Genomic DNA, 27272 nt, shown 5'->3' on the forward strand with positions numbered 1-27272 from the left:
AACTACTGCCTCTTCATGTGAAAAACTAATATGGAAAAAACACAGCTCAAGTGGGAGTATGTTCACTCTCAAACAGAGGGGTTTTTTTGCAGCCAGAGGAAGCAATGACTGTGGTAATTCAGCATCCAACCTGCTTGAAGACAGAAACTAAAAGAAATGTAACAACCTTTTATATAACCGCTTCCAAAAAAAATATAATGGGCAAATTGTAATGAAAGGGTTATTCTTTCACTCATCTGTACACAACAATCACCAGAAAAAAAAAAATCCTAAGGAGAATATCAGATGCTTCAAACAAGTCTAATTTTTGACATTAGACAAGAATAGATGAGTGACAGTTCACTGTCTTATTGGACTTTGACTCACCTCCTGCCTTAAGGAATATATAAGCCATCTGCTGGTACTGAAAAAACAGGTGTAAGCTTGCTAAATGAAGCCACATATTCAGACTTTCATTCTTCTAATTCAGATGCAAAACTAGAATCGTCTTACTAAAACTTTGCAACATAAAATCAACTTGAAAAGAGACCGAGTTTGTTAGGTCATCTTATACAAACCGCTTACATAAACCCATGTGTTACTGTTTACAAGTATAATGCATAAGTCACCAGGTCTAAGAGTGGCAACCATCCTATATTCAAACACAAGAAATGGAGTAAATACGAAGTAAAATAAAACTAACCAGGAATGAAAGAAAAACTATTGGAAGAGAAAGGCTCCTTCATCACCAGAGCCCCCAAATGCCTTGTCCAAATGGTTTGATGATATCGTTAATGATATTATCACCATAGTGGTGAGATATAGACTGGAGAAGCAGATGGTACAGTGGTTGGAAAATTGGCTGAATTACCAGGCCTAAAGGTTTGTGACCTGCGCTGGAATGTCCAGCTGGCAGCTGGTGACCTGTTTGTCTCTGACCTGTGGCATCTTTCAGGGGACAATATTGAGACCAATGCTGTTTAATGTCTTTATTAATGAACTGGATGATAGCATGGAGGGAACACTTAAGAATTTCACAGATGACAGCAAACTGGGAGGTATGGTTGGTAAGTGAGGTGGCAGGCTGCTAATCAGAAGGACGTTGACAGAATGCAAAAATGGACTTACAGCAACTGCATAAAGTTCAACAATAGTTCAAAAAATGCAAAATCCGGCAATGTGGACTGAATAATCACAAGAAACAATTTAGGCTGGGCACCAGCTGGCTAGGGAGCAGCTTTGCAGAACAGGACCTGGGGTTGTGATGGGCAAGTTGAACATGAGCCAGCAGCATGCCCTTGCAGCAAAGAAGGTTTACTACAGGATGGCCTGCGCTAGCAAGAGTTGCCAGTAGACTAAAGGATATGGTTATTCCACTCTACTTGGCACTTTTTAGCCTACCTAGGGAATACTGTGTCCAGTTTTGGTCCTCCCAGTTCAAGAGAAACATTGAAAAATTGGAGAAGGTCAAGCAGAGGGACACTAAGATGATTAGAAGGTCAGAGAACTTGACTTCTGAAGAAAGCTTGAAAGAATTGGGTTTGTTCAGCGTAGGGGAGAAGTTTCAGGGAGGATCTAATCATGGTCTTCCAAGACCTAAAAGATAGTTACAGAGAAGATGGAGGTACTCCCTTCACAAGGATGCATGGTGAGAGGACAAGAAGTGACAGACACATGTTGCTTCATGGGAAATTCTGTCTGGATATTAAAAAAAGTTTTCACTGTGAGAAACAACTGTGAGGTTGCCCAAAGAAGTGGTGGAAACTACCTTACTGGTAATACTCAAGATTCAGCTAGACAGGCTCTTGGATAGAGGTTGGCCCAAGTGATCTCTAGAGGTATCCTCCAACCTAGACTTTTCTATCATTCTGCATGTGCAAATACTTAAAAAAACTGAAATGGGTGAAAATGAAAAAGATTCATAATACTGTTCATACATATCATGGATAGCATATTATTTGTCCCCTCACACTGCCCTTAAATCATTAAAGAAAGTTTTCCATAAACCGATGAAAAAGACAAGCTATTTTTAAAGCAAAAATAACATTAGTCTTTTATTGCAATGGAAAACTGAGTGATTTAAACTTCTAGTCCCATCTATTTTACTATGATACATTCTGTCTGAAAGGCTTTATAGAAGTTAAGAGCCTTCAACTTCCTATCTGAATACTAAATTAAGGCTTCTATACCCTGTTCAGACCCCTAGATTGAAATCAGTTGTGCCTGCAAGTAGTACTGGGTTTTTTTTCGTAAGTTCGTAGTTTTGGGGCTTTCAGCTTGCGAGCCTCATTTCCTGATCGGTGGCAATGAGCGAAGTCAAGGCTCCAACTTTCAGTCTTGATTACAGAATACACACATGCATATCGCTCTTCCTAGCAGATTAAGAACAATTTATCAAATAATAAAAATGGCAGCACAGCCATACAAGCCTACATTTGAACTCAGTTGCATTCGTGAAACCTCTTACCGTTCAGCACTAGCTTTCTTGGAGTCACTGGCAATCATGAAGTTCCTTTCTTGCAGGTTCCCTCCTATTCCTGTTCAGATAAATCCAAAGATCTTGTCAGCCTGTGTTTTTACTTACAACCTCTTACTGTACAGCCGAAAGCATGCCCTGATCCCTTCTAGCTATGTAAATACTGAACTTGTTTGCTAATTTCGATATATACATGATAAGGCATAAACTGTAGCTATGTAATAACTAAATGTAAAAAACCTCAACTTAATATTCCACTCCTTATATTACAAATTAATGAGATCAACACTTACACCACTGTCCCATTTTACATATCTGCAAATTGTCTGTAAGCTGTTTCACATCAAATGTTCAACATTCAATGCACACGCATATGCCAGTAAGATCAACATTTGAGCCTGTATTTCCATTACACAGTCCCTTTTGGTCACGATGGCTACAAGCCTTTCGGACCTTCCTCTGAAAGTTCCTCATGTATAAAAGGGAATTATAACTACTGGAAAAAAGGCTTATCTCAAATACACAGGCAAAATGTGTCCACTGCATAACAGCTGGTAGTGGGAAGTGGGAGAGGTACATTATTAATTTATGAATTCTGTCTGGTTTCAATGATGCAGTGTAGCATATGGCAAAACAAGCAGGCAGTGTTGTGTTGTTTGCTCACTATGAATTCTGTTGTCAGTAATTTGGTAACTTTGCTTATCTCCTAGGGTAGAAGGAGGTACTTAGATATACCACCTTCTCCTTCACACCATCATCCCTCATGCAAATGAGTGAAGGAAAAAGCACGAAAAAGGTCAACACCACTTTCAGACACTTAGCACTGCTCAAAACCCTCACTCAAAGAACATCAGTGCAACACAAGTCTGAAAAGCAGAACCTGGATAATTTGTTTCCAGGAAAAGCCTGAAGTCATCTGGCAGCGTGTTGATATTGCTTTAAAAATATTTATTCTTAGCTTCTAGCTAAGACAAAATATGGATGACAACCATACAACAATTAAAAACACAAGTAAGAGAAATTGAGGGAGAAGAAAGGAGACTACTTTTACCACTAAATGTTTTCTTCTAGGGACAATATTATACACTTAGTAGCAAGCAGTGCCTTTAATGCAGTACGTGATGAAGTAGAACAGTCAATTTTCCTCTTTCTGGTCACTTAAGTTATAAGCAACAATATCTTATGTTTAAAAATCAAGTGTTCTGTTTCATACCACAATTCCACTGGCAAACTTAGCTCTGTATGAGGGGAATGTTTTAAGTGACTTCAGTTCTAATGCTTCAGCCCAGTGGAAGTCAGGCTGCTTACACTCACAGGTGTTGGCTCAGCCTGAGGTACCACTCTCTTTCCCGAAATCCCTGGGAAGTGACAAGCAGGGCTGCTTCCTCCACCAATACCCCCAATATTCTCACTTCTGCTCCTTCAGCCCCAAAGCTATGAGCATCTCCCCTGAGTGGCACTTTGAATTCCTATTCCAGTCTAAGGACAAGGCAATTACCAGAAAACAGGCAATGTGCAAAGGAAGGAGCCACTAAAGGTCTTTGCCAGTCCCTCCTACCCAGAAACTTGGAATATATAAGCACATAGAAACCTAAAGTTTTAGAGAACAGTGGGGACTGTTTATGGCACTGGATATTATTGTGTATGATTCTTAAGTGATTTATGAACACAAGATTTTATTTTTGACATTTCGTAGTTCTGACAGAGCTAAAGCTAATATCAGAGTGAAAATGACACTGTAAGAGGGATTACCATGCCACCAGAAGCCCATTACTCCAGCTGATTTGCTTGTAGTGTTTGGTGGAGGTGGTGGCGCTTCGACAGCCGAAGAAATTCTTTCAGTGTTTCTGTAATTTTGCTTTTTAGCAACGCGTGAGATTCATAACAGCTGTACATGGCCACTAATGTTGCACTTCAGAAGCGGTGAAGGTGCAATGAATGAGGTCATGCTGCTAGTTTTTTAGTAGTAACAAACACAGTGTTTTGCTCAACATAATAGTTGCTATTTAGGAATAGGGATGGTGTCACTGAAATTCACAGCAGTTCTTATAGAACAGGTAATCTCCGGGATTGGGAAACACTGCCCATGAACTTGCGTGTAAGGTCTGAATCCAAAGAGTCATGGTCTAGTTGATTTTTAGGTAGCATCCAAAACAAATGTCAACAGCAACTTGTGCAGAACTTTTCACAGAAGGTAAGACAAAAGAAAACAAACACAGAACAGACAGCTTGTCAGTCATACCAGAGCAGCCAGATTTCCTCACGAACTTTATGCAGTGGTAAAAGCTGATCTTGAACAGCAGGTGAAATCTTTTGGCCCTCTGAGCAAGCAAAGAGGTTGTACCAACGCTAAAATCTGTAAGGCAAAAAGCTGAATTACGGTCTTCATTCTGTTTGCAAGCAGGCATAAAACAGCATCACCCAGTTGGTGATGGCCATTATTTCAAACTGAGCTGAAAACAGACACAGCTTGTTACTGATGCTTGCTAGCAGCGACGGTGGTTAGACACCCTCTTCACCGGAGAGGGTACGTGAGGTGCCAGCAGTTACTCCTGTGGGGCTCACCTGAGCTGCTCGGAGATGGCTTTATAAACACAGATTCCCCCAGCTCCCCATAGGCCAGTTTTTCTCCTCGGCGGTAGGCTGCTCGCCAAGGAGGCTCTGCTTTAACATGGCACTCGCTGACGCTCGAGGCGGCCCCGGGCTCGTCCCTCAGCGCCGCCGCCGAAGACCGGGGCCGCTCACACCGTCCCACCGTGGGAGGAGGAACCCGCCGCTCCCCCGCAGGCTGCCGACCCCCGGCGCGGAGGGGCGGGATGGGGGGGGCGCGTTACCGCCCGCGGCGGGCGGGGTTACACCATCTCCGGCGGCAGAGGCGCGGCGGGCCGGCACCGCCGGCTCGAAATGGCGCCTTTCCTCCGCCGCCCTCCCACCCGGCCTCTCCGGGCCCGCCGTGCCGGGATAGAGGCCGCGCTGGGACGGCAGCTCCCCTCCACACAGAAAGCTCCTGTGGGGGCTCCGCCTTGGGCCTCTCCCCCGTCCGCCCCGGCCGGCACCGTCCCTCCTGCCCCTGCCCTTGCCCTAGGTGACAGGAGGCCGGCAGGCGGCTGGCGGGGCACCACCGCCCCTCGCCGTGCGCGGCTCTCCGGGCCGGGCGCGCTGAGGCGGGACGAGGCCGGGCACGGAGCGGTCACTCCTCTGACAGGGCCAGCGCCCGGCCCGCTCCCGCCTCCGCCAACGCCCGCCCTGCCCAGGCGCCGCGACCCGGGGCAGCGCGCACGGGACCGGCCCCGGCCGCAGGGGCGGCCGGCCGATCGCCCCCGGGGAGGGCCGGGCAGCGGCGCGCCTGGACGCCCGCCCGCCGCGGAGTGGAAACGGGCGGGGAAAAGTTTCTCCCGTGCTCGCCCCGTCCCTCCCTCCCCGCGCACACTCACACTCGCCTCACAGTCGCGCACGCACACCTCTGCCTTCGCGGGCGGTGGAGGGGCACTGCCGAAAATTACTTTCTTTCCACACCCAGTTCGCTTCTGACATCATTTCTGCAGGCAGGCGGGCGGGCGGGAGGCAGCCGCCGCCGCCAGACGGTCGCAGCCCGCGCGGAGTGCTGCCCGCCGGCCCCGCGCCGCGCCCGTGAGTAGCCTCGGCCGGGCGGGGGCCGCGGGTGAGCGGGCAGGGGTGAGCGGGCCCGGGCCAGGGGCGAGCGGGCCGCGGCCCGGGGCAGCCGCGGGGTGAAGGGGTGGCTTTGTCAGCGAGGGGAGGAAGAAACCGCAAAAACAAGGGGGAAAAAGTAAAACCAAGGGGTTTGTTTACCACAAAACAAACTTCATTTCGGCGCGTCGGCGGCTGCTGTGCCGAGCCGTCTCTGGGGGCTGGCGGGCTCGCCGTAACGCCGGCCGGGGAGGGCGGCTGCGCCGGGCGGCCCGCTCGGCTGCGGGGAGCGGGACAGGGCGGGAAGAGCGGGAAACCCGTCGCAAGTGACTCAAAGGCTGGGCAAAGCAGCAGAAGGTTCGCTGTTTCCACAGGATAGGTTTTCTTGGGTTTTTTTTAATGTACTCTTAAGTGGAGATTGCGTGTCCCATAGTAACGTTTGATTGTTTTTGGCAGCCGACCCCCCCCCCCCAGTGGAAGGAAAATACCCTTCTCTATAATTCAGTGCAGATTTCGGTTTATGAAGTTTTTGCCAGCGTTAAACGTTTTTCCACTTGAGTCAAACTACAGTTTTAATAAGCCATTTTGTCTTTCTCAGTAGCGTGGTTTTTTTCTATCTGTAATGTCCAACTTCTACGCGGCAGGTTATGTGCCAGATACCAGACACGCAGCTTTCAGTAAGGCGGGTTGCGTGTAGTATTGAGTGTTGAATTCTAGAGGTCAGCTCCTTGTTTGGACATCTCCAGGAGGGGTATGGCACCGCTGTCCTTTCCTCAGCGGGCATACCCAGGGCTTGCTTCTCCTCACCAAATCCTGCCACCAAGAAACCTGCAGTTCAGCCTCTCCATTAATTTCTTGGCAGAAATACTTTGTTCACGTGGTGCAGGGAGGTCTTTTTTTCCCCAACACCAATAATATGTAAATGATCAGTAATTATTGCAGTGGAGCATCTTAGAAGTATTTTCTGACTTGGTACAGGGCTATGAAGAAGCCACCCAATAGCTGTAGAATACACACCCGGTTTTCTTGGAGTTTTCTTTAGGAACTTTGGAAGTAAACAGCTATGGTTGGCTAATCTCCATCAGAAAAGAAAAAGTCGCGCTTTCTCTTCACTTACTTTCAGACTCTGTACATACAGTCCTGGTATGTTAACTATGTAAAATAAGCCTTCTTGCCTGCCTCAGCAGACATTTTTTCTGTCAAATAAAATAGTCTGAAATGACTCTTCCATCCAGACCTGCTCTCCGATGTTAATTTTGAAGGCTTTGCCGTCCAGGCAGCGTAGAGTAGTTGAGGAAAAGAGCAGTGAGGCTGGACTGCCAGGACTGAGATGGCAGGTGGCTGCAGACACGGACAGGCAGGAATGCGCACAAAAGGTGGGAGAGTACTGGGCATGACTTTCAGTGAGGGGAGAAACGTGAATTGCAGTTTACTAGAGAGTCCAGCTACTTCTTAGTAAGAGAGCATGTGACAAATTAAATGCCATGCTAAGGAATGCAGGTGGAGTATAGGTACTTAAAACAGCTGGAAAAATCAAAGTGGGAGTGGAAACAAAGGTACATGGAAAACACGGTACATGTTCACCAGAAGCTGATGTGAGTTTATTCAGCGTAAGATGTAAAGACGTGACCTGTTACTGTTGCCTGAAAGACATTGAAAGAAAGAACTCTTGCTATCCTCTGCATCCCTCTGTGAACTTGTAGAATAAAGAATGGACTCTTGGGATACATGGAGGAAGATTCATCCTCCATGCTAAATAAAAATGTGTACAGATTTTATCATGTCAACTGCATGGCTGACATGGATGTCACCAGGTCAGCTGTCTGCCCAGCCAGCAAACCAGGAATTATTCTGCTGATAGGCATCAACATTAACTCAAGGTGAAAAGCAGTAATACCGTGAAAACTCTTAGGAGGTGAGCAGTTTCTTGTTAGTATGCTCATTTGGGAATGAAAACAGTCTGCTAATAGAATTTAAAATAAAAACAACATACTGTCAGTAGACAAGACACTACTGGTGGTGTATTCTTTATTTGTGGTCTCTGGAAAGACTTCTATCATAAGCACCCAAACAGTGTTGATTATGCTGTGAATCTGCCAGTGAGGAAACCCAATGTATTCTATTTGCTTACACAGATTTATAACCTTGTTAGTAAAGAAAGTTGTTCAACAGACTGAGCAGGTCAAGACTGAAGGCTGCTGCAACATCATTCTCTTAGACAAGGGTTCTGTCTCAATTCTTAAAATGCTGTGGTTATTGTTTCTGGCCAACACTGATTAAAAGAAATCAACATCTCTACCTTCATCTTATACCCGCTTTCAGTTAATGCACTCTTCACCCCTTGGTTTATTAGCATGTCTCGCTTCATGGTTGCCTTGTATCTTTCTTTTACTTCCATTATCATGACTTTTCTTTTGTCGTCTTATTTGTATCAAGGTTGTTTCCCATCTTGGGTTTGAAGTTCCTACGATGATTAGAAGAATGTTGTACTGATGAGTCCCATACGGATAGAGGAGCAAGACCTTCCTCCACTTTTGCTAAGGATATTAGTTGCAGGCTGTCTTCTTTCATAACATTGTTTCTACGTCCATTTTAAAATTAAATGAATGGCAGCACAAGCAGACTCTTCCCTTTTCACTTCAGTGGTTTGTGTATATTTTGGTTTTCCACTTACATTTCATGTTCTATTTGTGTCTTGAGCATCATGTAGGGCATGACACCACCACATAAATCAGTACAAGAATGTCTTTAATTAAAGAGATAAGAAGGTCTCTGGGGACAATATCTTCTATATTGCTAGCTGTCAGAAGATGTACTTTCTAGATCCTACTGCCATGTTCCTGTTGGAAGAAGACCCAGCAGAATGAGGCACTGTGTTATACAGGAACTAATAAGAAAGAGATTTACTCTGAAGTGTACCAAACACTTTATATAAAATCGATGCAATTCCTCAGCACACCCAAATTTGAAAGTAGAAGAGAATGCCCAGCTTTTATTGAAGTCAGATTTGTCTCAGAGGGAAAGCAGGGGAGACATCAGGGCAGCCTGAAGGAATTCCGTTCATTGAGCTATTCAACGTTTGTTAGGGTTTGTTTGGTTTTTGGATGCTCAAAGCAAACCAGTGATCTTTGCGGTGGGGTCTCAGTCTTTGCTATATTTGTTGAAAGCTTTACTATTTTAGAGACAAGATAATTTTGTAATATATATCTCAATGTGTCAGGTGATGCTCATGACTTCATCAGGAAGAAAAGCATCTTAATTTTTAGAAAATAGATCTTGCTGGGTGGGATTCAAGAGAAAGCCTGATGGCCCGAATTCATCCATCAAAGGAATTATTATTTCTTCACTGAATGGGGAAAATGTAATTACGCCTTTTTATTTTGCCTATGAAGTTTCATGGGCAGGTTTAATGATGGTATGTGCATGCCAGGTGAAGGCTCATAATTTGGGTGTGACCTTAAAATACAACCCTCTGGCTGTGTAGAGATGTTCACAGGAGTTCGTGGGTGGGGCAGAAAGTGGACTGACTCAAACACCCCTTAGAGATGGCTATAGGATATATATTTATGGTTTACTTCACCGATTCTTAAACACTACGCTGTGTTTGGTAATGCGGAGGCCACAGACAGCCAAGGTGGGCAGTATGAACGCTCCCTCAGGTGTTTAATGCAGGTGTTAAGTGTCCTGAAATACATCAAAATTATGGCTGCCTTCCAGGCGGAAAGTAGCCTTCCAGCGTCCCCAGATATCCCTGTTGAGATGCATGTGCTGACGGGGATCTCTGCAGTCCGTCTGCAGACTTGTCTGGTCTCTGAGGCTGACCGTTCTCAATCCACAGAAGCAACACACCGGCCGCTTAATTCGAACGCAGGAGGAAAGCGAAGTCTAGAAGGTTCCTGCAAGGGGAGCCGAAGAGAGCTGCCTGAGCCTGCCCATTTATCACGTGCCAGCATGCTTGACGGGGCCTTTACCTGGCACTGTGGCTAGTACGAAGGGCCGCGGCTCTGCAGTGACCCGCGCGCGATACGGGCAGCCAGCCTGGCTGAGGTGGAGCCGTAGGGCAGAGCGGAGTTGACGCAGGCGGTGGCTGGGAGTGACTGGGCTCTGTTTCCAAAGAGCGGTGCAGCAAGGGTGCTCAGCTGTGCAGGGGAGCAGGCGCTAGAAATCTTCCACCCGAACTGGTAAAGCTCACATGGCAACCTTTAAGTTTTACTTTAATTGCACCGATTACAAATTAGAAGGCAAAATTTACTTTATGAAGGTAGGCCTAGTATTAAATCGAATCATATTCGGTGCAGTATTGCTGTGAAACAAAATAGTAGTAGTTGTGGAAGAAGTTGTGGCTTTATTTTATGGCCAACTGTTGTACTGTCAAGAGAGATGTATTTTCACGCTCTTGATAAATGATGTGTAAACTCTGAAATAACTAAAACCAAAATTTCTCAATACAGAGCTGGTCAAAGCCAAATCAGAACAAGCAGTTTGAAAATTTTACAACAGTGAATGTAACACATTTAATTGCTAGCAATTTCCATAGAGCATCTGCCAAAGTTAAAACAATATCAGCTTTCATTTCTACTGAATTAAACGCATGGCTTTCAATCTGGAAAGACAGACCTTTTCTGCCTTTGTTTGTTGGTTAATTAGGTGGAACAACATAAATCACTCGAGCTGTTCTGTTGTATCTGGAATAATCTCTGGATAAGCAGCAGTCTGTAGTCAGTAGAGCTCGGGGTCTGAGATTTGCTCTCAGAACTATATTGATGTCTAGAGTTAATGCTGCAGGTGTGCTGCTGCTTTTTTTTTGTTTTGTTTTTTGTTTTTTTTTTTTGCTTTTCATTGGATCAGACTGAGGACACATTTAATCTGTCAACCTGATGAAAAGGTTGGGTACTATATATACTTGGTCTGTCCTGCCCTGCCCTGACAAGGTATTGAGCGGGGACAACTTTGACACCGAAATGTGGCCACACAGCGATTGAGCAGGGGTGAGGCCAGGCCACACCTCAGTTCAGTTATTTGCTTCAGAAAGCAGGTTCCCAGGAGGCTTCTCATAGCCTGAATAGCTTACTGGTACACCCCCGTGGCGTTGTCCCGGCTCCGTGAAACGGCTGATCCCTGAGCCAGAGGCAGGGCTGTGCCAGTGGGCTGCAATCAGCTCCCTGGTTCCTGATCACCCGTGAGGGGCGACGGTGGCCCTTAGGTCCCTTTCAGAAAAAGGGGACAGGCCTCGCTCACTCTTTGTGACTTTACCACCTCAGAAATGAATCCTTCCTTAAAGCTGATGGTACGTCGTTAGTCCCATGATCGCCGCTTGTGTTACTCCACTGTACAGATCAGCAGTGGGCTTTGCTCCCAGCATTACCTGAAGTCTTTGAAAGACAGGAGGGAATTCAGCAGAGTGCCAAGGGCATGGGTATCATGCAAACGCACGTTGCGAAACATGGAGACCTAAAAGAAACTGTTGAGGTAACCTTCGCAGGAGTGCAGAGCTGGAGGCACCGCTTGGGTCACCAGGTCTACTGCCCTGCTAGCACAATCACTGGATCACATAATCCCTTTTTGTGGAGGCAGGTCTTTTTTTTCCCCTGCTGTGGTGACTGTAAGGTTGTTCCAGAACCTGACTGCTCTTAAGAGTCGTAATTTCCATCCTAAATGTGCTTACACCTGATTTATAGCCATTTATTTTCATCTTTGGGTTAAATAGTTCCGTTTCCTTCCATGTGTTTGTCCTGGCCTGCAAGCAAGTCTATCGCTGCTCTGTCTTCATCTTTGAAAATGAACAAGTCAGAACGAGAAGTTCTTGTCTTGTTTAGCTTAGGAGAACAAGCTTTTAGTACTTTTACACCAGCTTGATTGTTAAGGTTTTCATGTATACCACAGTTTTGTTTATACTGAAGGGGTATCTGGGACACCACTAAAAGCAAACTGGCTGAACGGAAAAGATGCACCGAACGCCTGAAATGATGTGTGCTTTTTTTCAATTTCTAAGCGTACAATTACGTTCTACCCATACGTACTTGGTTACAAACATTTTGTAGCATGTTTTGCAGATGCCACTGTGAAAGCTGAGAGAATAGATTAATGTTTTGTAAGAAACCAGAAACTGCAGTATGCAGGCGGTTCCTTCTTTCAAATTACTACTGAACCTTCTCAAACAGTATGTGCCCTTCGAGAACCAATCTCATGAACAGATTGCTTCCATGGGGTATCTTTCATTAAAGAGTAGTTTTAAGTTAGCATTTTTCCAAAGGCATGTGACTCTCAGCGTAAACAGAAGGTGGATGAGCTGACAGTGGAGGGCACAAGCAATGACTATGATGGGAATTAGAGCTGATTTGTAACCATTTCAGGTGTAATAAGGCAGCCTACCTTACACCACTGTGGGTTGTGTTGGGATTTAAAAGTACACACAGAACAGGTTAAATCTGAGATTATGTTTATCTAGTGTAAAAGTGCAGTTACAAGACAAAGTGCTTTAGGGAAAAAGAAGAATATATAGAAGATGTACTTCCGAGGAGGATGCTGGTTTGTGCTGCTGGAGGAGGCCAAACATTGCCTTTCTGCTGAACACGCAAAAACCTCTAAAGAGCAATTTTGAAAAGATGAAGGCTTAAAGACTACAGGCTTATTCAATTATGCCTGTAGTCGAGGGTCTGTCAGTGTAGGTAGCTGGCTTCTGTACCTGCTAAATTGTCTTCTTCAGCGTATAGTGGCTGTTACACTTCTCTTCCAGGTTTTGCTGGAATACTTGAATATATCTATCTTCAACCTTTTAAACTTGAGGCTATTTCTTAGGATTTTCAGGGAAGATGTCACAAGGCTCATTTTCCCTGTAAGTGCCACGTCCCCACCCTGCGACAGGGCATTGTGCTTGTGTTTTCCCATAGGTCCTGCCTGTTTGCTTCTGCTCAGTCTGCCCAGAAAGGCTTCCTGGCAGAGCGACTTCCCTCTGCAGTGCGCACAGTGGGGCCATAGTGAAAGGAGTGGTAGGGCAAGTCTAAAGCCAGTCTGAACTTGTTTGCAAATAAATGACCGACAGAGTTACAGAAGTGGCAGCAATGCTGGCATCCCTAGGTCAAAACTTCATTAAAAGCATTCCTAAGAAATTAGAAACATCAGCTTCTTTGGGTCTCAGTACTCAAAGCTAGCACTCCACATTTTTGCTGCAATTTTTTTTTCTTGTTTTTGTTTGGAAACGTATGGGATAGCAGGGTTATAATTTCCCAAACTTTGGAGTTCTGGCTTAATAGCACAGGTCTAATGAGGAGGGCAAGGTGAGAAGGAACAGAGGAAGTCCAGGGAAGATCTGCCAGGCCTGACTGTAAGCCAGGTCTGTTCTACTTTTGGTAACTAGGTAGGGTTTCTGAGGAGGAGGTAAGATTTAGTGTTTATGAAATAGGCTCAGAAAGAGCAGAAAAGGTTGCTTCATTACCCCCTGACACACAGGTGATCGGTAGGCCAAGAGCATGAGCTTATTCACTGTAAGTTTACTGTTATTCAGGCAACCCCACACAGTACCAATAGGATGCGCAAACACCCAACCACCAAAATAACAAAAGGCTTTATTAAGCTTATATGCACGTTTGTATTAATCTTGGTGCACACAAAAAGCAGACCTCAGGGCTTTGGTTGCAAGGCAAGATTTCCTGAAAGCAGCTGGATAAAAACTAGGTCATGACATATCTTGCCAGTTTGTCTCCAAGCCCCTGTAATTTCACTATCAAAATACATCAAGCTGATTTCTTTCTTTATGCTGGAGTTTGACAGGTCTTAACACAGCCTGTTGCAAGGGTACCAACAAATCTAGATCTGGGAGAATGATCACACTTTCATTTTCTGCAGTTCAGTTAAAAAAGCACAAACATTTAAATTAAAATAGTGCTCTAGAAAATACTGTGAATTAATTTTTGCTGTGTTGATTTTTTTTGTTGTCTACATACAGTGATCATGTGCAGGAAACATTATTTCATTTCCTTCTGATTTCCTTGCTTTGTGATGAAGGACTTTGAAAAGTAGCTGGAAATGTAAGTGAGAAGCTCTCTTCCTCCCACATAAAATAGGTAGCACAAAGAGCTACGGGCTTGATGCTGTTCTCTGCTCCTAAGCAAAAAGAGCTGATGGTGTCTGTGCCATGTAGGGGCTGATAGGACACTTAGCACTCTTGATTCCAAGTCCAGCATCAAGCATGGGCCTGAAATTTTACTTCTTGAAGAGTGTACGTTGTTCTTTATGCTGAGCTTCATACCAGGAAAAAATTGGGCAGGAGCGTGTCTGTTTTGTAGACAGTTACTCTTATTTTGCACTTCCCTCCGGGGTTCCCGTTCAGTATTGTAGAGGTCTAGGCACTTCTTAGAGGTTTGCTAGCTGGCTAAAGAGAGCACCGGTTGAAAGAGGACGTACTGTTTCTTTATTGCCTATTAGCTCTGTAATACCTGAGCATGAAAACAAGTCAGAATTTGAATCTACACCTGAAGATGAAGAACAGGTCAGCTAGGGTCCAGTTCGACAATATATTAGATTCCCTGAAAACAGAGAATATGTGAGCGTAAGTACAGAGACTTCCACCTCTGTTAGTAGACCTATATTTTTAATTGCTGAATTACACTTACAAATAAGACTTCAATAAAAAACTCTGTTTTTCTGTGGTACACCCATGAGCTCTAACAGTAGCAGCTCACTTCATGCACCAGAGAACTATCGATAAGTTTTTCAGGGATTACTGGCAGCACAACTTTTGCATGCCGCTTATAAATCTACATGCAACGTTAGTTTCAAGATTAGCACTCATGTCCTATGAAATATTTCCAGGCTGGTTCCTTAAAGCAAGGCTCCCAAGTCATCATCTAAAGTAGAAGATTGCTGTAGTTGTATTTTCTTTTCTGTTTCAATATGCATTGATGATACAGGAAAAAATGAGAAAGAAGGGTACAAGGATGTGCTTGTCCTTTCCAGACTTCTCCTTGCATGATAGAAGGATTCTTCTGTAGCTGACATGGAAGGTATCCAAGTGGGTCACAGCTGGGGTATGTGCACAGCAACGCAGAGGGGTGTGCAGGAACACCGAGGACAGCGAGGAAGGGCTGTTGCGCTGGGCACCTTGTCAGGCCAGCCTTGCAGCTTGCCATGTGGCCAGCTTAACCCTGCAGCAAGACAAAATGACAGACAAGTGATCCAATGGAAATGACTCAAATGATGGATTAATGTACAGAAACCATAGAATAGGGTCAGAGCAATAGTCAGCTTGGAGAATGCTGAAAGGGCAAACTGTAGAAAGAAAGTATAAGATTTTGGATATTATCTTCTTTGTTTTAAGGAATATCACTCAGTAAATTATATCTTGCAATGTCGGTGTTCCCAACTGTTAAATTAACTCAGGCAGAAGGAGTAATGAAATTGGAGTAAGTTGTTTTGACTGGTATAATTATTTCCGTGGTGTTAAATTTCCTGATTTTCTTGTCCTTTATGTTGTTTGATATTTAGGCATTAGAGGATTGTTGAAATCCTCAAAGCTTTTGCTAGTTTGGGAGAAATTCTTCAGTCTGAACTTTACTTCACTTTTGGTTCCAGTTCTGAGAATCGCAAAAGAGAAACAAAACCCTTCATATTTGGTAAAAGGAAAAAAACCCCACAGTTAACAGCATCACTGTGTTCCTTATAAATGAGGGAATTTTATGCACGTTTAGAGACAATGGTATAGGCAAAACTCCTGAATGCTCTGTCATGAGACACCATGAGAAGTGGCACAAGAACGCTGAGCAAAATGAAGTGATTATCATGTAAATCCAAACAGCTTATGATGCATCACAAGATGACAGGCTTCTCATGCCACCAGTATACAAGCTTTTTCTTCTAACTTCACATATACAGACTTAATTATAGCACCGAGGGGCAGAAGAATTGATAATTAAGAAGGCTTGCTTTGATTCACTTTTACACCAGCGACCTCAAGAAAGTTCAGCTGAATCGAATGCTTATTGGCAGCCCAAAGACCTGCTGTTCTGGTTGCCATGAAAAATCTCAGTGCAGAAAGCTGCAGGTAACTTGTTGAGCAGGATCCTCTACCCCTTCTTTTGGGTGTGTCCTTTCAGCACACTGAATGTGGGTGACGCGCAGTCTGCACGCCTCCAGCCTTGGTCTGTGCAGCGCAGGAGCTGTTCTGTAGTGTTTGCGCCATGTTTCTGAAAACTTAAACCAGGATTGTCTGTGCTGAGATTTGCTTCATACATGGGCTCAGACGAAGATGATACAAAAAACTGACTTGATCTTAGGCAGTGAGGGCAGCAGTCGATGTTGTAGGGTAAGCTTTAGCCTTCTCAATGCAAATGAGCACAGGATAAACATACTGTACTATGTACATGCTTCTCTGGTTGCAAAAATCAAGTATGCACAAACAGGAGAAATAGCCTGGCAGCAGAATTTAACCGCGTGGGAAGAAGTGAAAGCACGGGTTGCAGAGATGACATCTGGACTGGAAAGTAGTGATAAACCTTCTGCTAAGAACTGTCAAAGACGGAGTTTTCCTTTTTGTTTGCTTGCTGTACTAAACAGCAGAAAAAATTCAAGGAGGCATGTTTCTTTGTACTGCTGGACATGAAAGATAAAGTTTATCCTAAAGATAAACTGAGGCTTTTTTCGCGGGGGGTGCAGAGTTTGACATAGGGACAAAATCCAGTTTTGTAAGGTGTTTGCTTACTACAGTGCAGAAATACTGGGAACCCTGGACTGGATGCTTTTTTTGCTGTGCAGTTCTGTGATGGCTGTACTGTTTTACCCTGTGAAAAGGTACTTGCCTCTGCATGTCTATAAGATTATAGCAGAGGCCCTTCTTAGCCACCTCTTGTAAAGCCATCGGGCTCTCGTAATGAAAGTGCAAATTACTGCTTCCAATAGTCTGCGTTACCGAAAAGATTAAAGATAAGTGTGACTGCTGCCTTTATCCTCCCTGTGTAAAATAAGGTAGCACTGGAGTATTACCCAGAAACAGTTCTTCTGCACTAACTGAAAAAAATCTTTGTTGTTAATATAACTGGCCTTCTGTTTTCAATGTGTTTTGTGTAAGTATCCTGCAACTTAACAGCATTTGTGGGAAACCCTACTACCACAGCAAATCCTCCTGGACTTCAGCAGGAGTCTCATAACTGACTCGTTCTGGATTCGGTGGCAGTCTGCACTTCTGACTCAGCTGTACCTGTACATTTCTGCCTTACAACATAGTTTGTAAAGTGGTAGTAAGTGCTGAGACTTGCAACTGAAGAATTCATGTTGACATCCAACGTCATTCTTACTATAACCCCAAAATCTGTTTGTAATGTTACATGTGATGAGCTAAGTCAAATTTTATGTCCTCTCTTGTCAGAGCGTTGCTGGAGATTAGTACAGGGAGGTTCCTGAAATAGCTACAGGTTGACAGGAGAGCAGAGCTGGAAGGGGCCTCTGGAGGTCTCTAGTCCCGACTCCTGCTCCGAGCAGGGGGTTCAGGATGCGCTGGGCCTTGCTTCAGCCAAGTTATGAAGATGTCCAAGAATGGAGATCCCACAGCCTCTTGGGCCCTGTTCCAGTACTTAATCATGCTCATTGAATATAATGAATATATTTTTCACAATTGGAATATTCCTTGTTGCAACTTGTGACTGTTGCCTCTAGCCTTTTCATCATGTACTTCTGAGATGAGTGGCTCCATCATCTCTATTAAAAGACAACTATAGTGTCTCCAAAAAGCTTTTTGTGTGTGTGTGTGTGTAAAAACTATTAAAAGAATTCAAAACACTTTGGGGAATGTTGAACAGTATCTGTTGCATCATCCAGGCCTTCATCCATGCCTTAAGGGCCGTGTACTTAAAAATCATAAACACCTTGACTTGAGACCATAGTGCATATTACTTCAAATGATAGAAAGTAAAAAATAAAGAAGAAAGATAAAAAATTACTCTGCCCAGGAACCTTTTTTTATCAATACAGATATTCTTACCTATAATCAAGAGACTAAAACAGAAGAGTTGACCAACGGTTCATTTAAGAGCAAGACTCCTGTTAAGAGCAAGAAACCTTTTCAGGGCAGCATGTATTAGCACTGATAATAGGGCAGTGCTTCCAAAGCTGCAAAACAGCAATGGAAAAAAATACTACAGAATCCCCTATACATCACACATTGACACCAAAGTTTTACTTGGAGAGTCTGATCATTTCTATGCATCTTCTTAATACAGGTGTTTGCAGATTCTTGTGCAGTAATCCAAAGTACTAGATACCTATATTTATGTTACTTAAAAATATTTTACTTAAAAATTTATTTAAAAATAAATTTCTGTTCTTCTTAACAACCCCTTCTAAGCAATATTTTCTTGTGGCTGCATAAATTAAACGTAAGAGATGATAGGATTTTAATCTAACCCAAATTGCTGGTTGTTCTATGGAGCAGAATTAGTTCAGCCAAGTTAAACAGTAGTGCTAGCTTAGTTGTTCTTGCAGGTACCCTCCATTTTGAAAGAGCGAGGCAAAAGCCACTGCCAGTGGCATGCTGTTGGTTTGGCAAGCTTCCGCAGGGGTTTCAGCTGCTGCTAAAAGATGCGGGAACAATTGTGAGCCTGAAGATTGCCCTTGAGAAACAGTTAATGGTGAATGAGAAACAGAGGTGGCTACGGAGAGTATGCAGAATAGGCTGTTACCAAAGTGTTAGGTTAGTAATAAAGTATTAAAGTAAGAATTCTGAATGTTAACGCAAACAGTGTTCTCAGCAATTCTCCACGTGCAAACATGACTGTGTCGTAGAGAGAGGAAAGGCGCTGTTAGGAGAGGTACCCAGGCAGGCTGTCCTCTGAGGGCAGGGGAGGGAAGAGCTTCTTTCTGAGGGAGTCTCCAAAATAAACTTTTAAATTTGTCTGGAGTGGAGGAGGACTGGTTGCTAATAGTGCCCCCCTGAGCGATGAAGTCCAGAATTTCTGCCTTGGGAGGGATGCAGATACTGTGAGAGCTTCTGTGTCGTTGCTGGCTGCACCTTAGGAGGGAGCTGCTCTTTGCTTCCTGCGCACAGATTGCGTAGAGTGTAGCTGGAAGACCCCCCTCCCCTCATTACTCCTTGTGCAGGCTGTGATGGACGGGAGACACTCCTTCGTGGTCTCCACGGGAAGAGGGAGTTGGTAGGAGTGATTGAAGTTCACAGCTCTTTCTGTGCACCTCTGGGATCCCTGCTCAGGCATGACAGATTGGGTAACAAGTTCTTGTTGTCTTTTCCTGGTATTAATTACTTGGAATTGGTCTGTCTCCTTCCTTTCCCCCAGCGTATTTAATTCCTGTATCTGTGTACAGTTGTTGTAGCACTGTGTGCACAGAAGTTGTAGCAGCTCAAGAAGGGAGCCATTGCCAGAAAGTCAGGAGGAAGTATCTAAAAATGGCTGTTAGGAAGGTTCTTCAGAACAGAAACATCAAACTATTCTTACTGTCCTTTAATTTTTTGTAAAGACAAAACAAAAAGCACATTCATTCAATCTTGGCTTTCTTTGGGTAAAACATAAAGTGCCTTCTCCTCATCACCCATACATGTTTATCCATCCTGTTTGAAACACTTCTGTTTATAGCTGAAAGCAGTAAAACAAAAACATTCACTTGATTGAAGACTAAGTGGATTCTTCTGTGCTGGCAAGTCTTGATTTTGCAAGATTGGTTTTAATTAGGTTACATTTTTCTGTCTCTCTTACTTTATGATGCTTCATGTAATAAGATGAAATTGTATTGTTATTCTTAAAATAATACTGAGCACAATTTGATTCTCTCTCCTTATATGGCAGATGACTCTTGCATTATTGTCTGCTTAGATACCATCTGTGCAACAAATGAAACTCAGAAAAAAACCCAGCCACAAGACAAGGGAGTGCTGTGTGAAGACCGGTACATTTCACAATGAAAATATTTTGATGTGGCGTTATACAAAACCACAAAATATCTTCTTTTCCTTCTTTCTTCCTTTCATTCAAGAAAGGCTCGATAGAGAGCCATGAATGACATTTCTAGAAGCAGAACTAGGTTCAGAGGATCTTGAGTCATACAGCAGAGTCGGCACTTTGGAGGAAATTACCACTTCTGTTCTTTGTTGTGGCTGAGAATGCAAAGTTTAACAGTGAGAAAATGGGAAGGAATAAAAACTAGAGTAGCTGCTTTCCTTATTTTAGGATTTGACTTAGCTTTCCCATACAGTCATTCCAATTAGATACGGATATAAGGTTATCGGATCAATTTTCATTTTCTCAAAAACACTTTAATACTGTTCGGCTTTGTGCTTGTTACAACGCTGTACCGCAGTGAAACGCTATACTGAGGTGTAGATGTAAAGGATGAGCCTGGAACTTCTAGTCTCTTCAATGTGTTTACATGCCGTCTGTTACCTCTTTGTTAAAGCTCTGCAGAGTAGTTGTATTTTGGCCTGATGAGAATGCCAGAGGAGCTGCTTTAAAAATGCTGTCCAAGTAGTCCTTTTCTTTGGTTAAATTCTCCATGTGGTTTGTGACTCTAGTAGATGGCAGGAGAGGAGAGAGGGTTAGATAAGAAAAAAATCATCTAAGTCTTAAAAAAAAATCACAACTGCCTTGTCTTCTGGATATTTGCTGTGTTAGATGAATGGGATCATTTGACATAAGAGAATGTGTCCAAAGCAAAGGAAGTGGAGAAACGTGTGTTAGTCTACTGACGAGTGACAACACGCAGAGAATGCTACAGATTGGTGCATGTTAAACGCAAAGAAAGTATCTGTGAGACTGCAGATTTCTTACAGAATATACCATATATTAACTGGCAAGTGTTTTTACACAAGAAGAAAAAGATAATAGATAAACCAAGCAATTGTACATTTCTATGTATTAGTAACAGTAGTTTTCCCTAACTTACTTGTTACGTGCCCACAGATTTACTGGGGATTCCAGTTCAAATAAAGTTTGTGGTTCCTTTGTACATAAGAATATATTTTTTTTGCATTTGAGATGTGACATGGTAATAAATGGGTTAGATAAGGTATGAAGATAATAGGTAGACTAGAGAGAGTATTAAATGACTGAACATAAAATAACTAACTGGATTATTACATGACTAAGGGGTTTATTCAACCCTACCAGTCAGAGCAATATATTGGAGAAAATGGTAGCCCTGAGTCATTCATCAATGGATAAATGTGTAACTATATGAACAAAGGACAACCTATATGAGACCTAAGGTACCACATAGCTGTTACTAAATCTAGGAGGTGGTTCTTGATGAACTTCATTTTGTTCTACAAGCATCCTTTTGAAATCTGCAGTTCTTCCTACTTTGAAAGCATGGTGGAAACAACACCTTACTATAAGTGGAAATTCTAGCATCACCTGCAAATGAGGCTGTAATTTGAAAAGTACTTCTCTGAAAGTCACCATGAAGGAGTTTTATATCCTTGCTGGAGAAGCACACAGAAAGAAACTTCTCTGTGCATTTACTCACTGCAGCCATCCCACTGGCAGGTTGCAAAATGCACCTCTTGGCTTAATTTCAAGTTGCGATTCATTTTGGCAGCAGCGATGCTAGTTACATATCACATATAACAAACAGCAAGCTGTTATGCTGATGTAAAGTCTGATTAAGTGAAAACTATCTCTGGTGAAAGAAGGCATGCTGCGGACTCACACCGCGTATGATGTTCCTCACTCTTAACAGCACCTCGCTCTGAAGTACACTCACGCTGACCTTGACTACTCACAGCCACAGTGAAATAGCATAATGACAGGTTGATCCGTTGACAGCTTTTAAAGACTGCTTATATATGCTCTTATTTTTAACAGATTTATCTCAGACTAAAGCCTCCACAGACCAAGGATGCTGATTCTTCTGGCTTTCATTATTGTGTTTCACATAACCTCAGCAGCACTGCTGTTCATCTCAACTATTGACAATGTAAGTGTCGTTTCTTCTCTTTTTCTCAAACACACGGGCGTTTCTTTGCTTCATAAAAATGAAGTGACTCTTCTGTAGTTGTTTTCAACTTGCTTACTGAAGGTATGCCACTTTGTTGGCCACACTGGTCTGCTTATACCTTTTTGTAACAAAAATGCCTTGAATATGCATGTCGCTGGTATACATGGATAAGACTATACAGTACGTGCCATACATTTGTATGGCATCATGTTATAAGCCCATGTTAGGCAGCTAATCCCCCGCCATGTTAGGCAGCTAATCCCCCCTGTGAGATACATGGCCAGGGACGATATTTACAGATACCACCTTGCTTGCAGGGTGGAGCTGTGGGACTTGGTTCAACTAGATATGAGGGAAAAGGGGGGAAAAAATCTGTCATCCTTTTGTGTCGAGTACATGAAGTCAAATAGCTCATGATTAATGTGTGGGGATGATGTCATTTTTCTGATGCTTTGCCTCAGAAGTGGTTAAGATGCCCAATTAAATCATGAAAGAGATGCCATAAATTTATCTGTTTCTATTCAGTTAAAGCATTTTCAGCACAAAGTTTTAACTTGTCGCATTCTTTTCAAATTTCCTTTTTCTTTTTGTGACCAGAAGGGATTTACCTTCCAACATTTACATCTAGCCCTTAACTGAATTTTCTTCTTTCCAGAACAGCCCGCTATCCTGATTGGTACTCTTAACTGTGCTCTGGGGTCTTTCTTTCTCGAAGAGGTTCGGTGTATGTACAGGCTTTTAGGATTAAAAGAATTGCTTGCTGAAAATACTTTACTGTACTCAGTGAAGCTGGTTTGAATCCTGTAGTCTTTTCCAAGGCTGCGCTTCAAGTGAAGTGATGTATTACCCACAACTTTGTACTGCAAAACTCTGCAAACTATTTGTTCCATTGAAGTAGGTCGTTAATTGAGGACGAAAGCAGGTTGTCTTACCCTGCTCCTTTGAATATTTAGAAAGCTAGGACAGTGGACAAAGCAACTTAGCTCAGATCTGCTACATACAAGTCAGATTATTATAGAAATAAACCCCCATGCATTCTGCTTTGTGTCATTGCTACTTTTGAACAATTATGAACGTGAACTGTGTAACCACCTTCTATTAGATTTTATCATCTTCAGAGGCTTTTTTTCATAGTCATGAAAATAACTCTGAAAGGATTATATAGTGCTCAGAGCTGAAAAACAATATATTGAATCTGGGCTGCAAAATCCAAATTAACAGCATCCTGAGAAAGTAATGCTTTTTTCTTAAAACACAGTGTTACTATTACACATATGCCTACTATCATAATACAGTTTTTACTGCAGTACTGTTTGCAAAGCTGTGCAGTAAGCTGTGAGGTTTCTGGAATGTCTGTTTAAGCAGATGCTACCAGGAGTCATATTTGAAAGTCGTATTTTCTAACCCTCGTCAAAACAAAGGCCTGGGTAGCTATCAGAACGGGAATGGGTTTCCTGAGGAAATGCCACTTGGTTGGAGTGCTTGGCATTTCCCAAGCTACCGTAAAAATCTGTTCAGTCACCGTAATACCATTTTGTGTTAAATGTCAAAATAGAAATACCACAGGAGGATCTTAATTTGTCACTAGCCACTTCCAGTCAGGTGCCATAGTGCACGCACTGCATTTGCACATTGACAGCACAGCTACATTAAGTTGAAATTAATTCAGTTCGGTGTCAGGAACCAGGAAATTTTTGAAGGGCTTCTTGTTTCATAGATAGAGTGCCTGCTATTTCCTGCAAATTAAAAAATGCTGTGCCTTTAAAGAGTTGTGCATCCTAAACAGGGTCTGGATGTACAAAGCAGATTTTGTCTAGGTGTCTTAAGGAATAAGCAATGACTGACTACCCAAAATTGCTGCCTAAACAGTGGAAAATCCCTTGTGCTTTGGGATGGTTAAGACTGCCATCTTTTACACGAGTGTAGAATAAAAATGACATGTGAATTATGATATATCTTTATTCCAAAATGACCGATCTCAAATTTAGTTGAGCAGTTAAGTATCAAAAATGAACAGAAGTTTGTTCCAGCTGATGTATCTGATCAGGAGACACTCGGAGAAGTAAGGAGTTTTGTGGCGTGGTTTTTGTTTTGTTTTATTTTTTCTGTAAGAAAACTTTACTTTTCTTTTGCAGGCCTGGTGGGTAGGAGATAATTTTTCTACAGATGTCTGGAGAATGTGTGCCACGAATATTAGCACCTGTATGGCTATTACTGATCAATTCAGAGGTGAGTGTCTCTCCATGCCTATGTCTCAGTTCCTTTAGCAGGAAGGAGACTGGGTGAAATCGCTATGAAATTTGCAGGGCAATAATATATTTGTTCAAAAACCTGCATGCTCTAACTACTAAAAGTAAAACTTTAATACTGGCTTTAAATTTTGGAAAAGCAAACTGTTCCAACAGTTGCTGTAAGAGGAGAACAGAGGGAACTGTCAGGTGCACTTGAAAGCCCAGTGCAAGAGAGTAAACACAAACAACTAACAACAAGCACTAAATTGTTCTTAAAAAATTACATCAGGTATAAAACAGTGATGTTATCTGAAAGTGTGGCTGAAATGATAGAATTTGGCTCAGAACTGAACTTTAACTTTCAAAGAAGAACCTGAAAGTACTGGCCGCGTAGAGGAACGTGGGGAAAAGTGAGAGAAAGTCAGAACACAAGTTGGAGTTTTAACAAAGAGGATTTAATAACAGCACAGCCTAATGTCCCGCTTTACAAAAGATAAATTCTCAAATGCTAACTTTACGTTATTTCTACAATTTCAATCTTTGTGTATATTAAAGAGGGAGATGATTTGAAGAGCCACGTAGCCATAAAGTAACTTTGCTTTCCAAGCATCAGGTTGGTTTAGGTTGTATCTGTGCTGCTGTGAGATGATCCATTACGCACAGGCATATCTAAGCTAACGTATCTAACATGAATTTGACGAATTTGCATTTGATGTCTATATTACTATGCATTCATGGAAATTAGGTACCCAAACTAGCTAGACTGTAAGTAGCTCAGGTATGTCTGCTGTTCACAGACCTACTAACTGTAGCTGTGCTAGAGGAGAGGTCCCATAAGGAGCTTATCGCTGTAGCTTACCTTGCCTATATTGTATTGTTGCAGCAAAGTTACACAAAGCAGCTATGCGTCATTACAAATTTATTGGTTATTTTAGCACCTAGTTATAGGGAAGTAATTGATAGGATGAAAAACCTGAATTGTGCCAAGTGTGGGTATCCTGCCTGGTTCCATCTTAGCAGACAGAGCTGCTAAGACAGGGTCTGGTGGGAGGCTCGGGTCTGCATTTATAAGCCATTTGGGACACCTGGGAGTTTCACTGTGCTTTTAGTACATTGATGGTAGCACAGGATGTGGTGTGGTAGTAGTCTCTTCAGCATTGTTATTCAGTTTTATGAAAAGCATTTAAAAGTCCTTAAACGCCTGGCTGTATTAATGCCAAGGGAGCAGAGAAGAACCACCCTGGGCAATGCATGCACAGCTGCTTTGCTCTATTTGCTGAACTCCTGCTTACGGAACATAGCTCTGCCCCTCTGCTCACTGCAGCAGTAGGCAACGAGAGGAACTGTATTTTTAATCAAGGCTGCTTTTGTTTTTTCAGAATATCAGTCAATTCAGGCTGTTCAGGCCACCATGATCCTATCTACTATTTTCTGTTGTGTGGCATTTCTGGTTTTCATTCTTCAACTCTTCCGTCTAAAGCAAGGAGAAAGATTTGTGTTAACCTCTGTTATCCAGCTCCTGTCATGTGAGTGATTTTTCAACACTTGTGACTTTACATGAAAGTAGGAAAGGGAAGGCAAAAAGGTTTCAAAAAGAATGAGCTGCATGAGAAACTGGTAGGGCTTCTGAGGCCATAGCTTATCCTTCGTATTTGTTTAAATAGTGAACTGGTCCGTTCTGTGCTATTTAGGTAGTTAAAATGTGGATGACATCACTGCTCAGAATAAAGTCATTTAAACTTTGAAAGGAAAGAGTATGAGATTCTGAACTTATTGAACAAATTAAATAACTCTGTAATTGTTACAGGCAGGTTCTCCCTTAATTTTTTGTTAGTCTTTAAAACTAACCAGATGCTTAGAGTCATTTTGTGTTCACTGCAAATGACATAAATAAACAGCAGCACTTCAAATTTCATCTATGGCAAAGAAACTGAAAATGCAACCTGAAATGCTCCCAGTTTAGTGTGAGGCTAGAACATGAGTGTCTGCAAAAAAAGGACATTGGTGGAAGCAGCTGACAGAAGAGAGACAGTGAATAGTTGCTATGTATATTTATAATATTTTAAGATGCTAAACTCTGCTGTTTTCTTCCTCCTCCAGGTCTGTGTGTTATGATTGCAGCTTCCATTTATACAGATAGGCATGAAGAACTACACAAGAGCAATGAATATAGCATTGAAGTTTCTAAAGGCAGATACGGCTATTCCTTCGTCTTAGCCTGGATCGCATTTGCCTTTACTCTGATCAGTGGTGTTATGTACCTAGTATTAAGGAAGCGTAAATAAAGGTCAGCGGCTAGTTATTTCTGTCACTACAGTACAAAACCAAATTCCAGTAACCATTTTGTATATAATCATTTACATGGTTTTGTAGTAAAGGTATTGTTTCTCTAAAAATGTACTGTGTTCTTGATACAAAACAGGAAAAAAAAAAAAAAAAGGCAGGTTTCATGGAATGCCTGGCACCTACAGGCCAGAGGTCTGAGCAGGACAGAGCCAAGTTGTTTCTTTTACATATTTCATCATCGTAAATGGTTTTGCCTTTACTAGACACTAACAGTTTGTTCCTGGCCTCTAGCTGATTACAAACACAAGCCCGTGCAAATTAATTTGTGAGCAATACACTAATGGTGTTCCTGGACCAGATGTATCTGTATTAGAATGGGTTAAATATAGGGGGAGTGAAAAATGAGGCCCAGATCACAGTGAAAAAGCAAACAATTATGAAAGCCCGAAGCCGCACTCGGTGCGTCTGTTCTGGCAGAGAACTAGTGTTCTGCTATTTATAATGTGCAGTAAGTGTCATCAAGCTTTTATTAAAACCACTTGCTTTGCAAAAGTAAACAACTCCTTTTTATACTCCAGCAAATGACTCTCTTGATTCACATTCCATTTAAGCATATGGAGCCTTTGGCGGGAGAATTTACCAGCAAATTCACTGCACAACTTGGGACCAGAGTAGTCTGAGCAGAAAGAAATATGCCACTCAGCTCCTAGATCCCTTTA

At 42.7% G+C, this 27272-nt stretch overlaps 1 protein-coding gene across 1 annotated transcript; it reads left to right on the forward strand.

The window, feature by feature from the left end:
- Positions 1–21937: 21937 nt before the first annotated feature.
- EMP2 (epithelial membrane protein 2) lies at positions 21938–26859 on the forward strand (the record flags this gene model as incomplete). The annotated part of the gene is made up of 4 exons (XM_082006480.1): positions 21938–22015; positions 24172–24265; positions 25647–25793; positions 26368–26859. 4 exons carry the CDS (start codon positions 21938–21940, stop codon positions 26550–26552), a joined length of 504 nt encoding a protein of 167 aa, XP_081862606.1. The 3' UTR covers positions 26553–26859.
- Between the last annotated feature and the right edge of the window lie 413 nt (positions 26860–27272).

The sequence above is a fragment of the Phaethon aethereus genome, assembly GCF_964289735.1.
Source record: "Phaethon aethereus genome assembly, chromosome: 15".
Classification (NCBI taxonomy): domain Eukaryota; kingdom Metazoa; phylum Chordata; class Aves; order Phaethontiformes; family Phaethontidae; genus Phaethon; species Phaethon aethereus.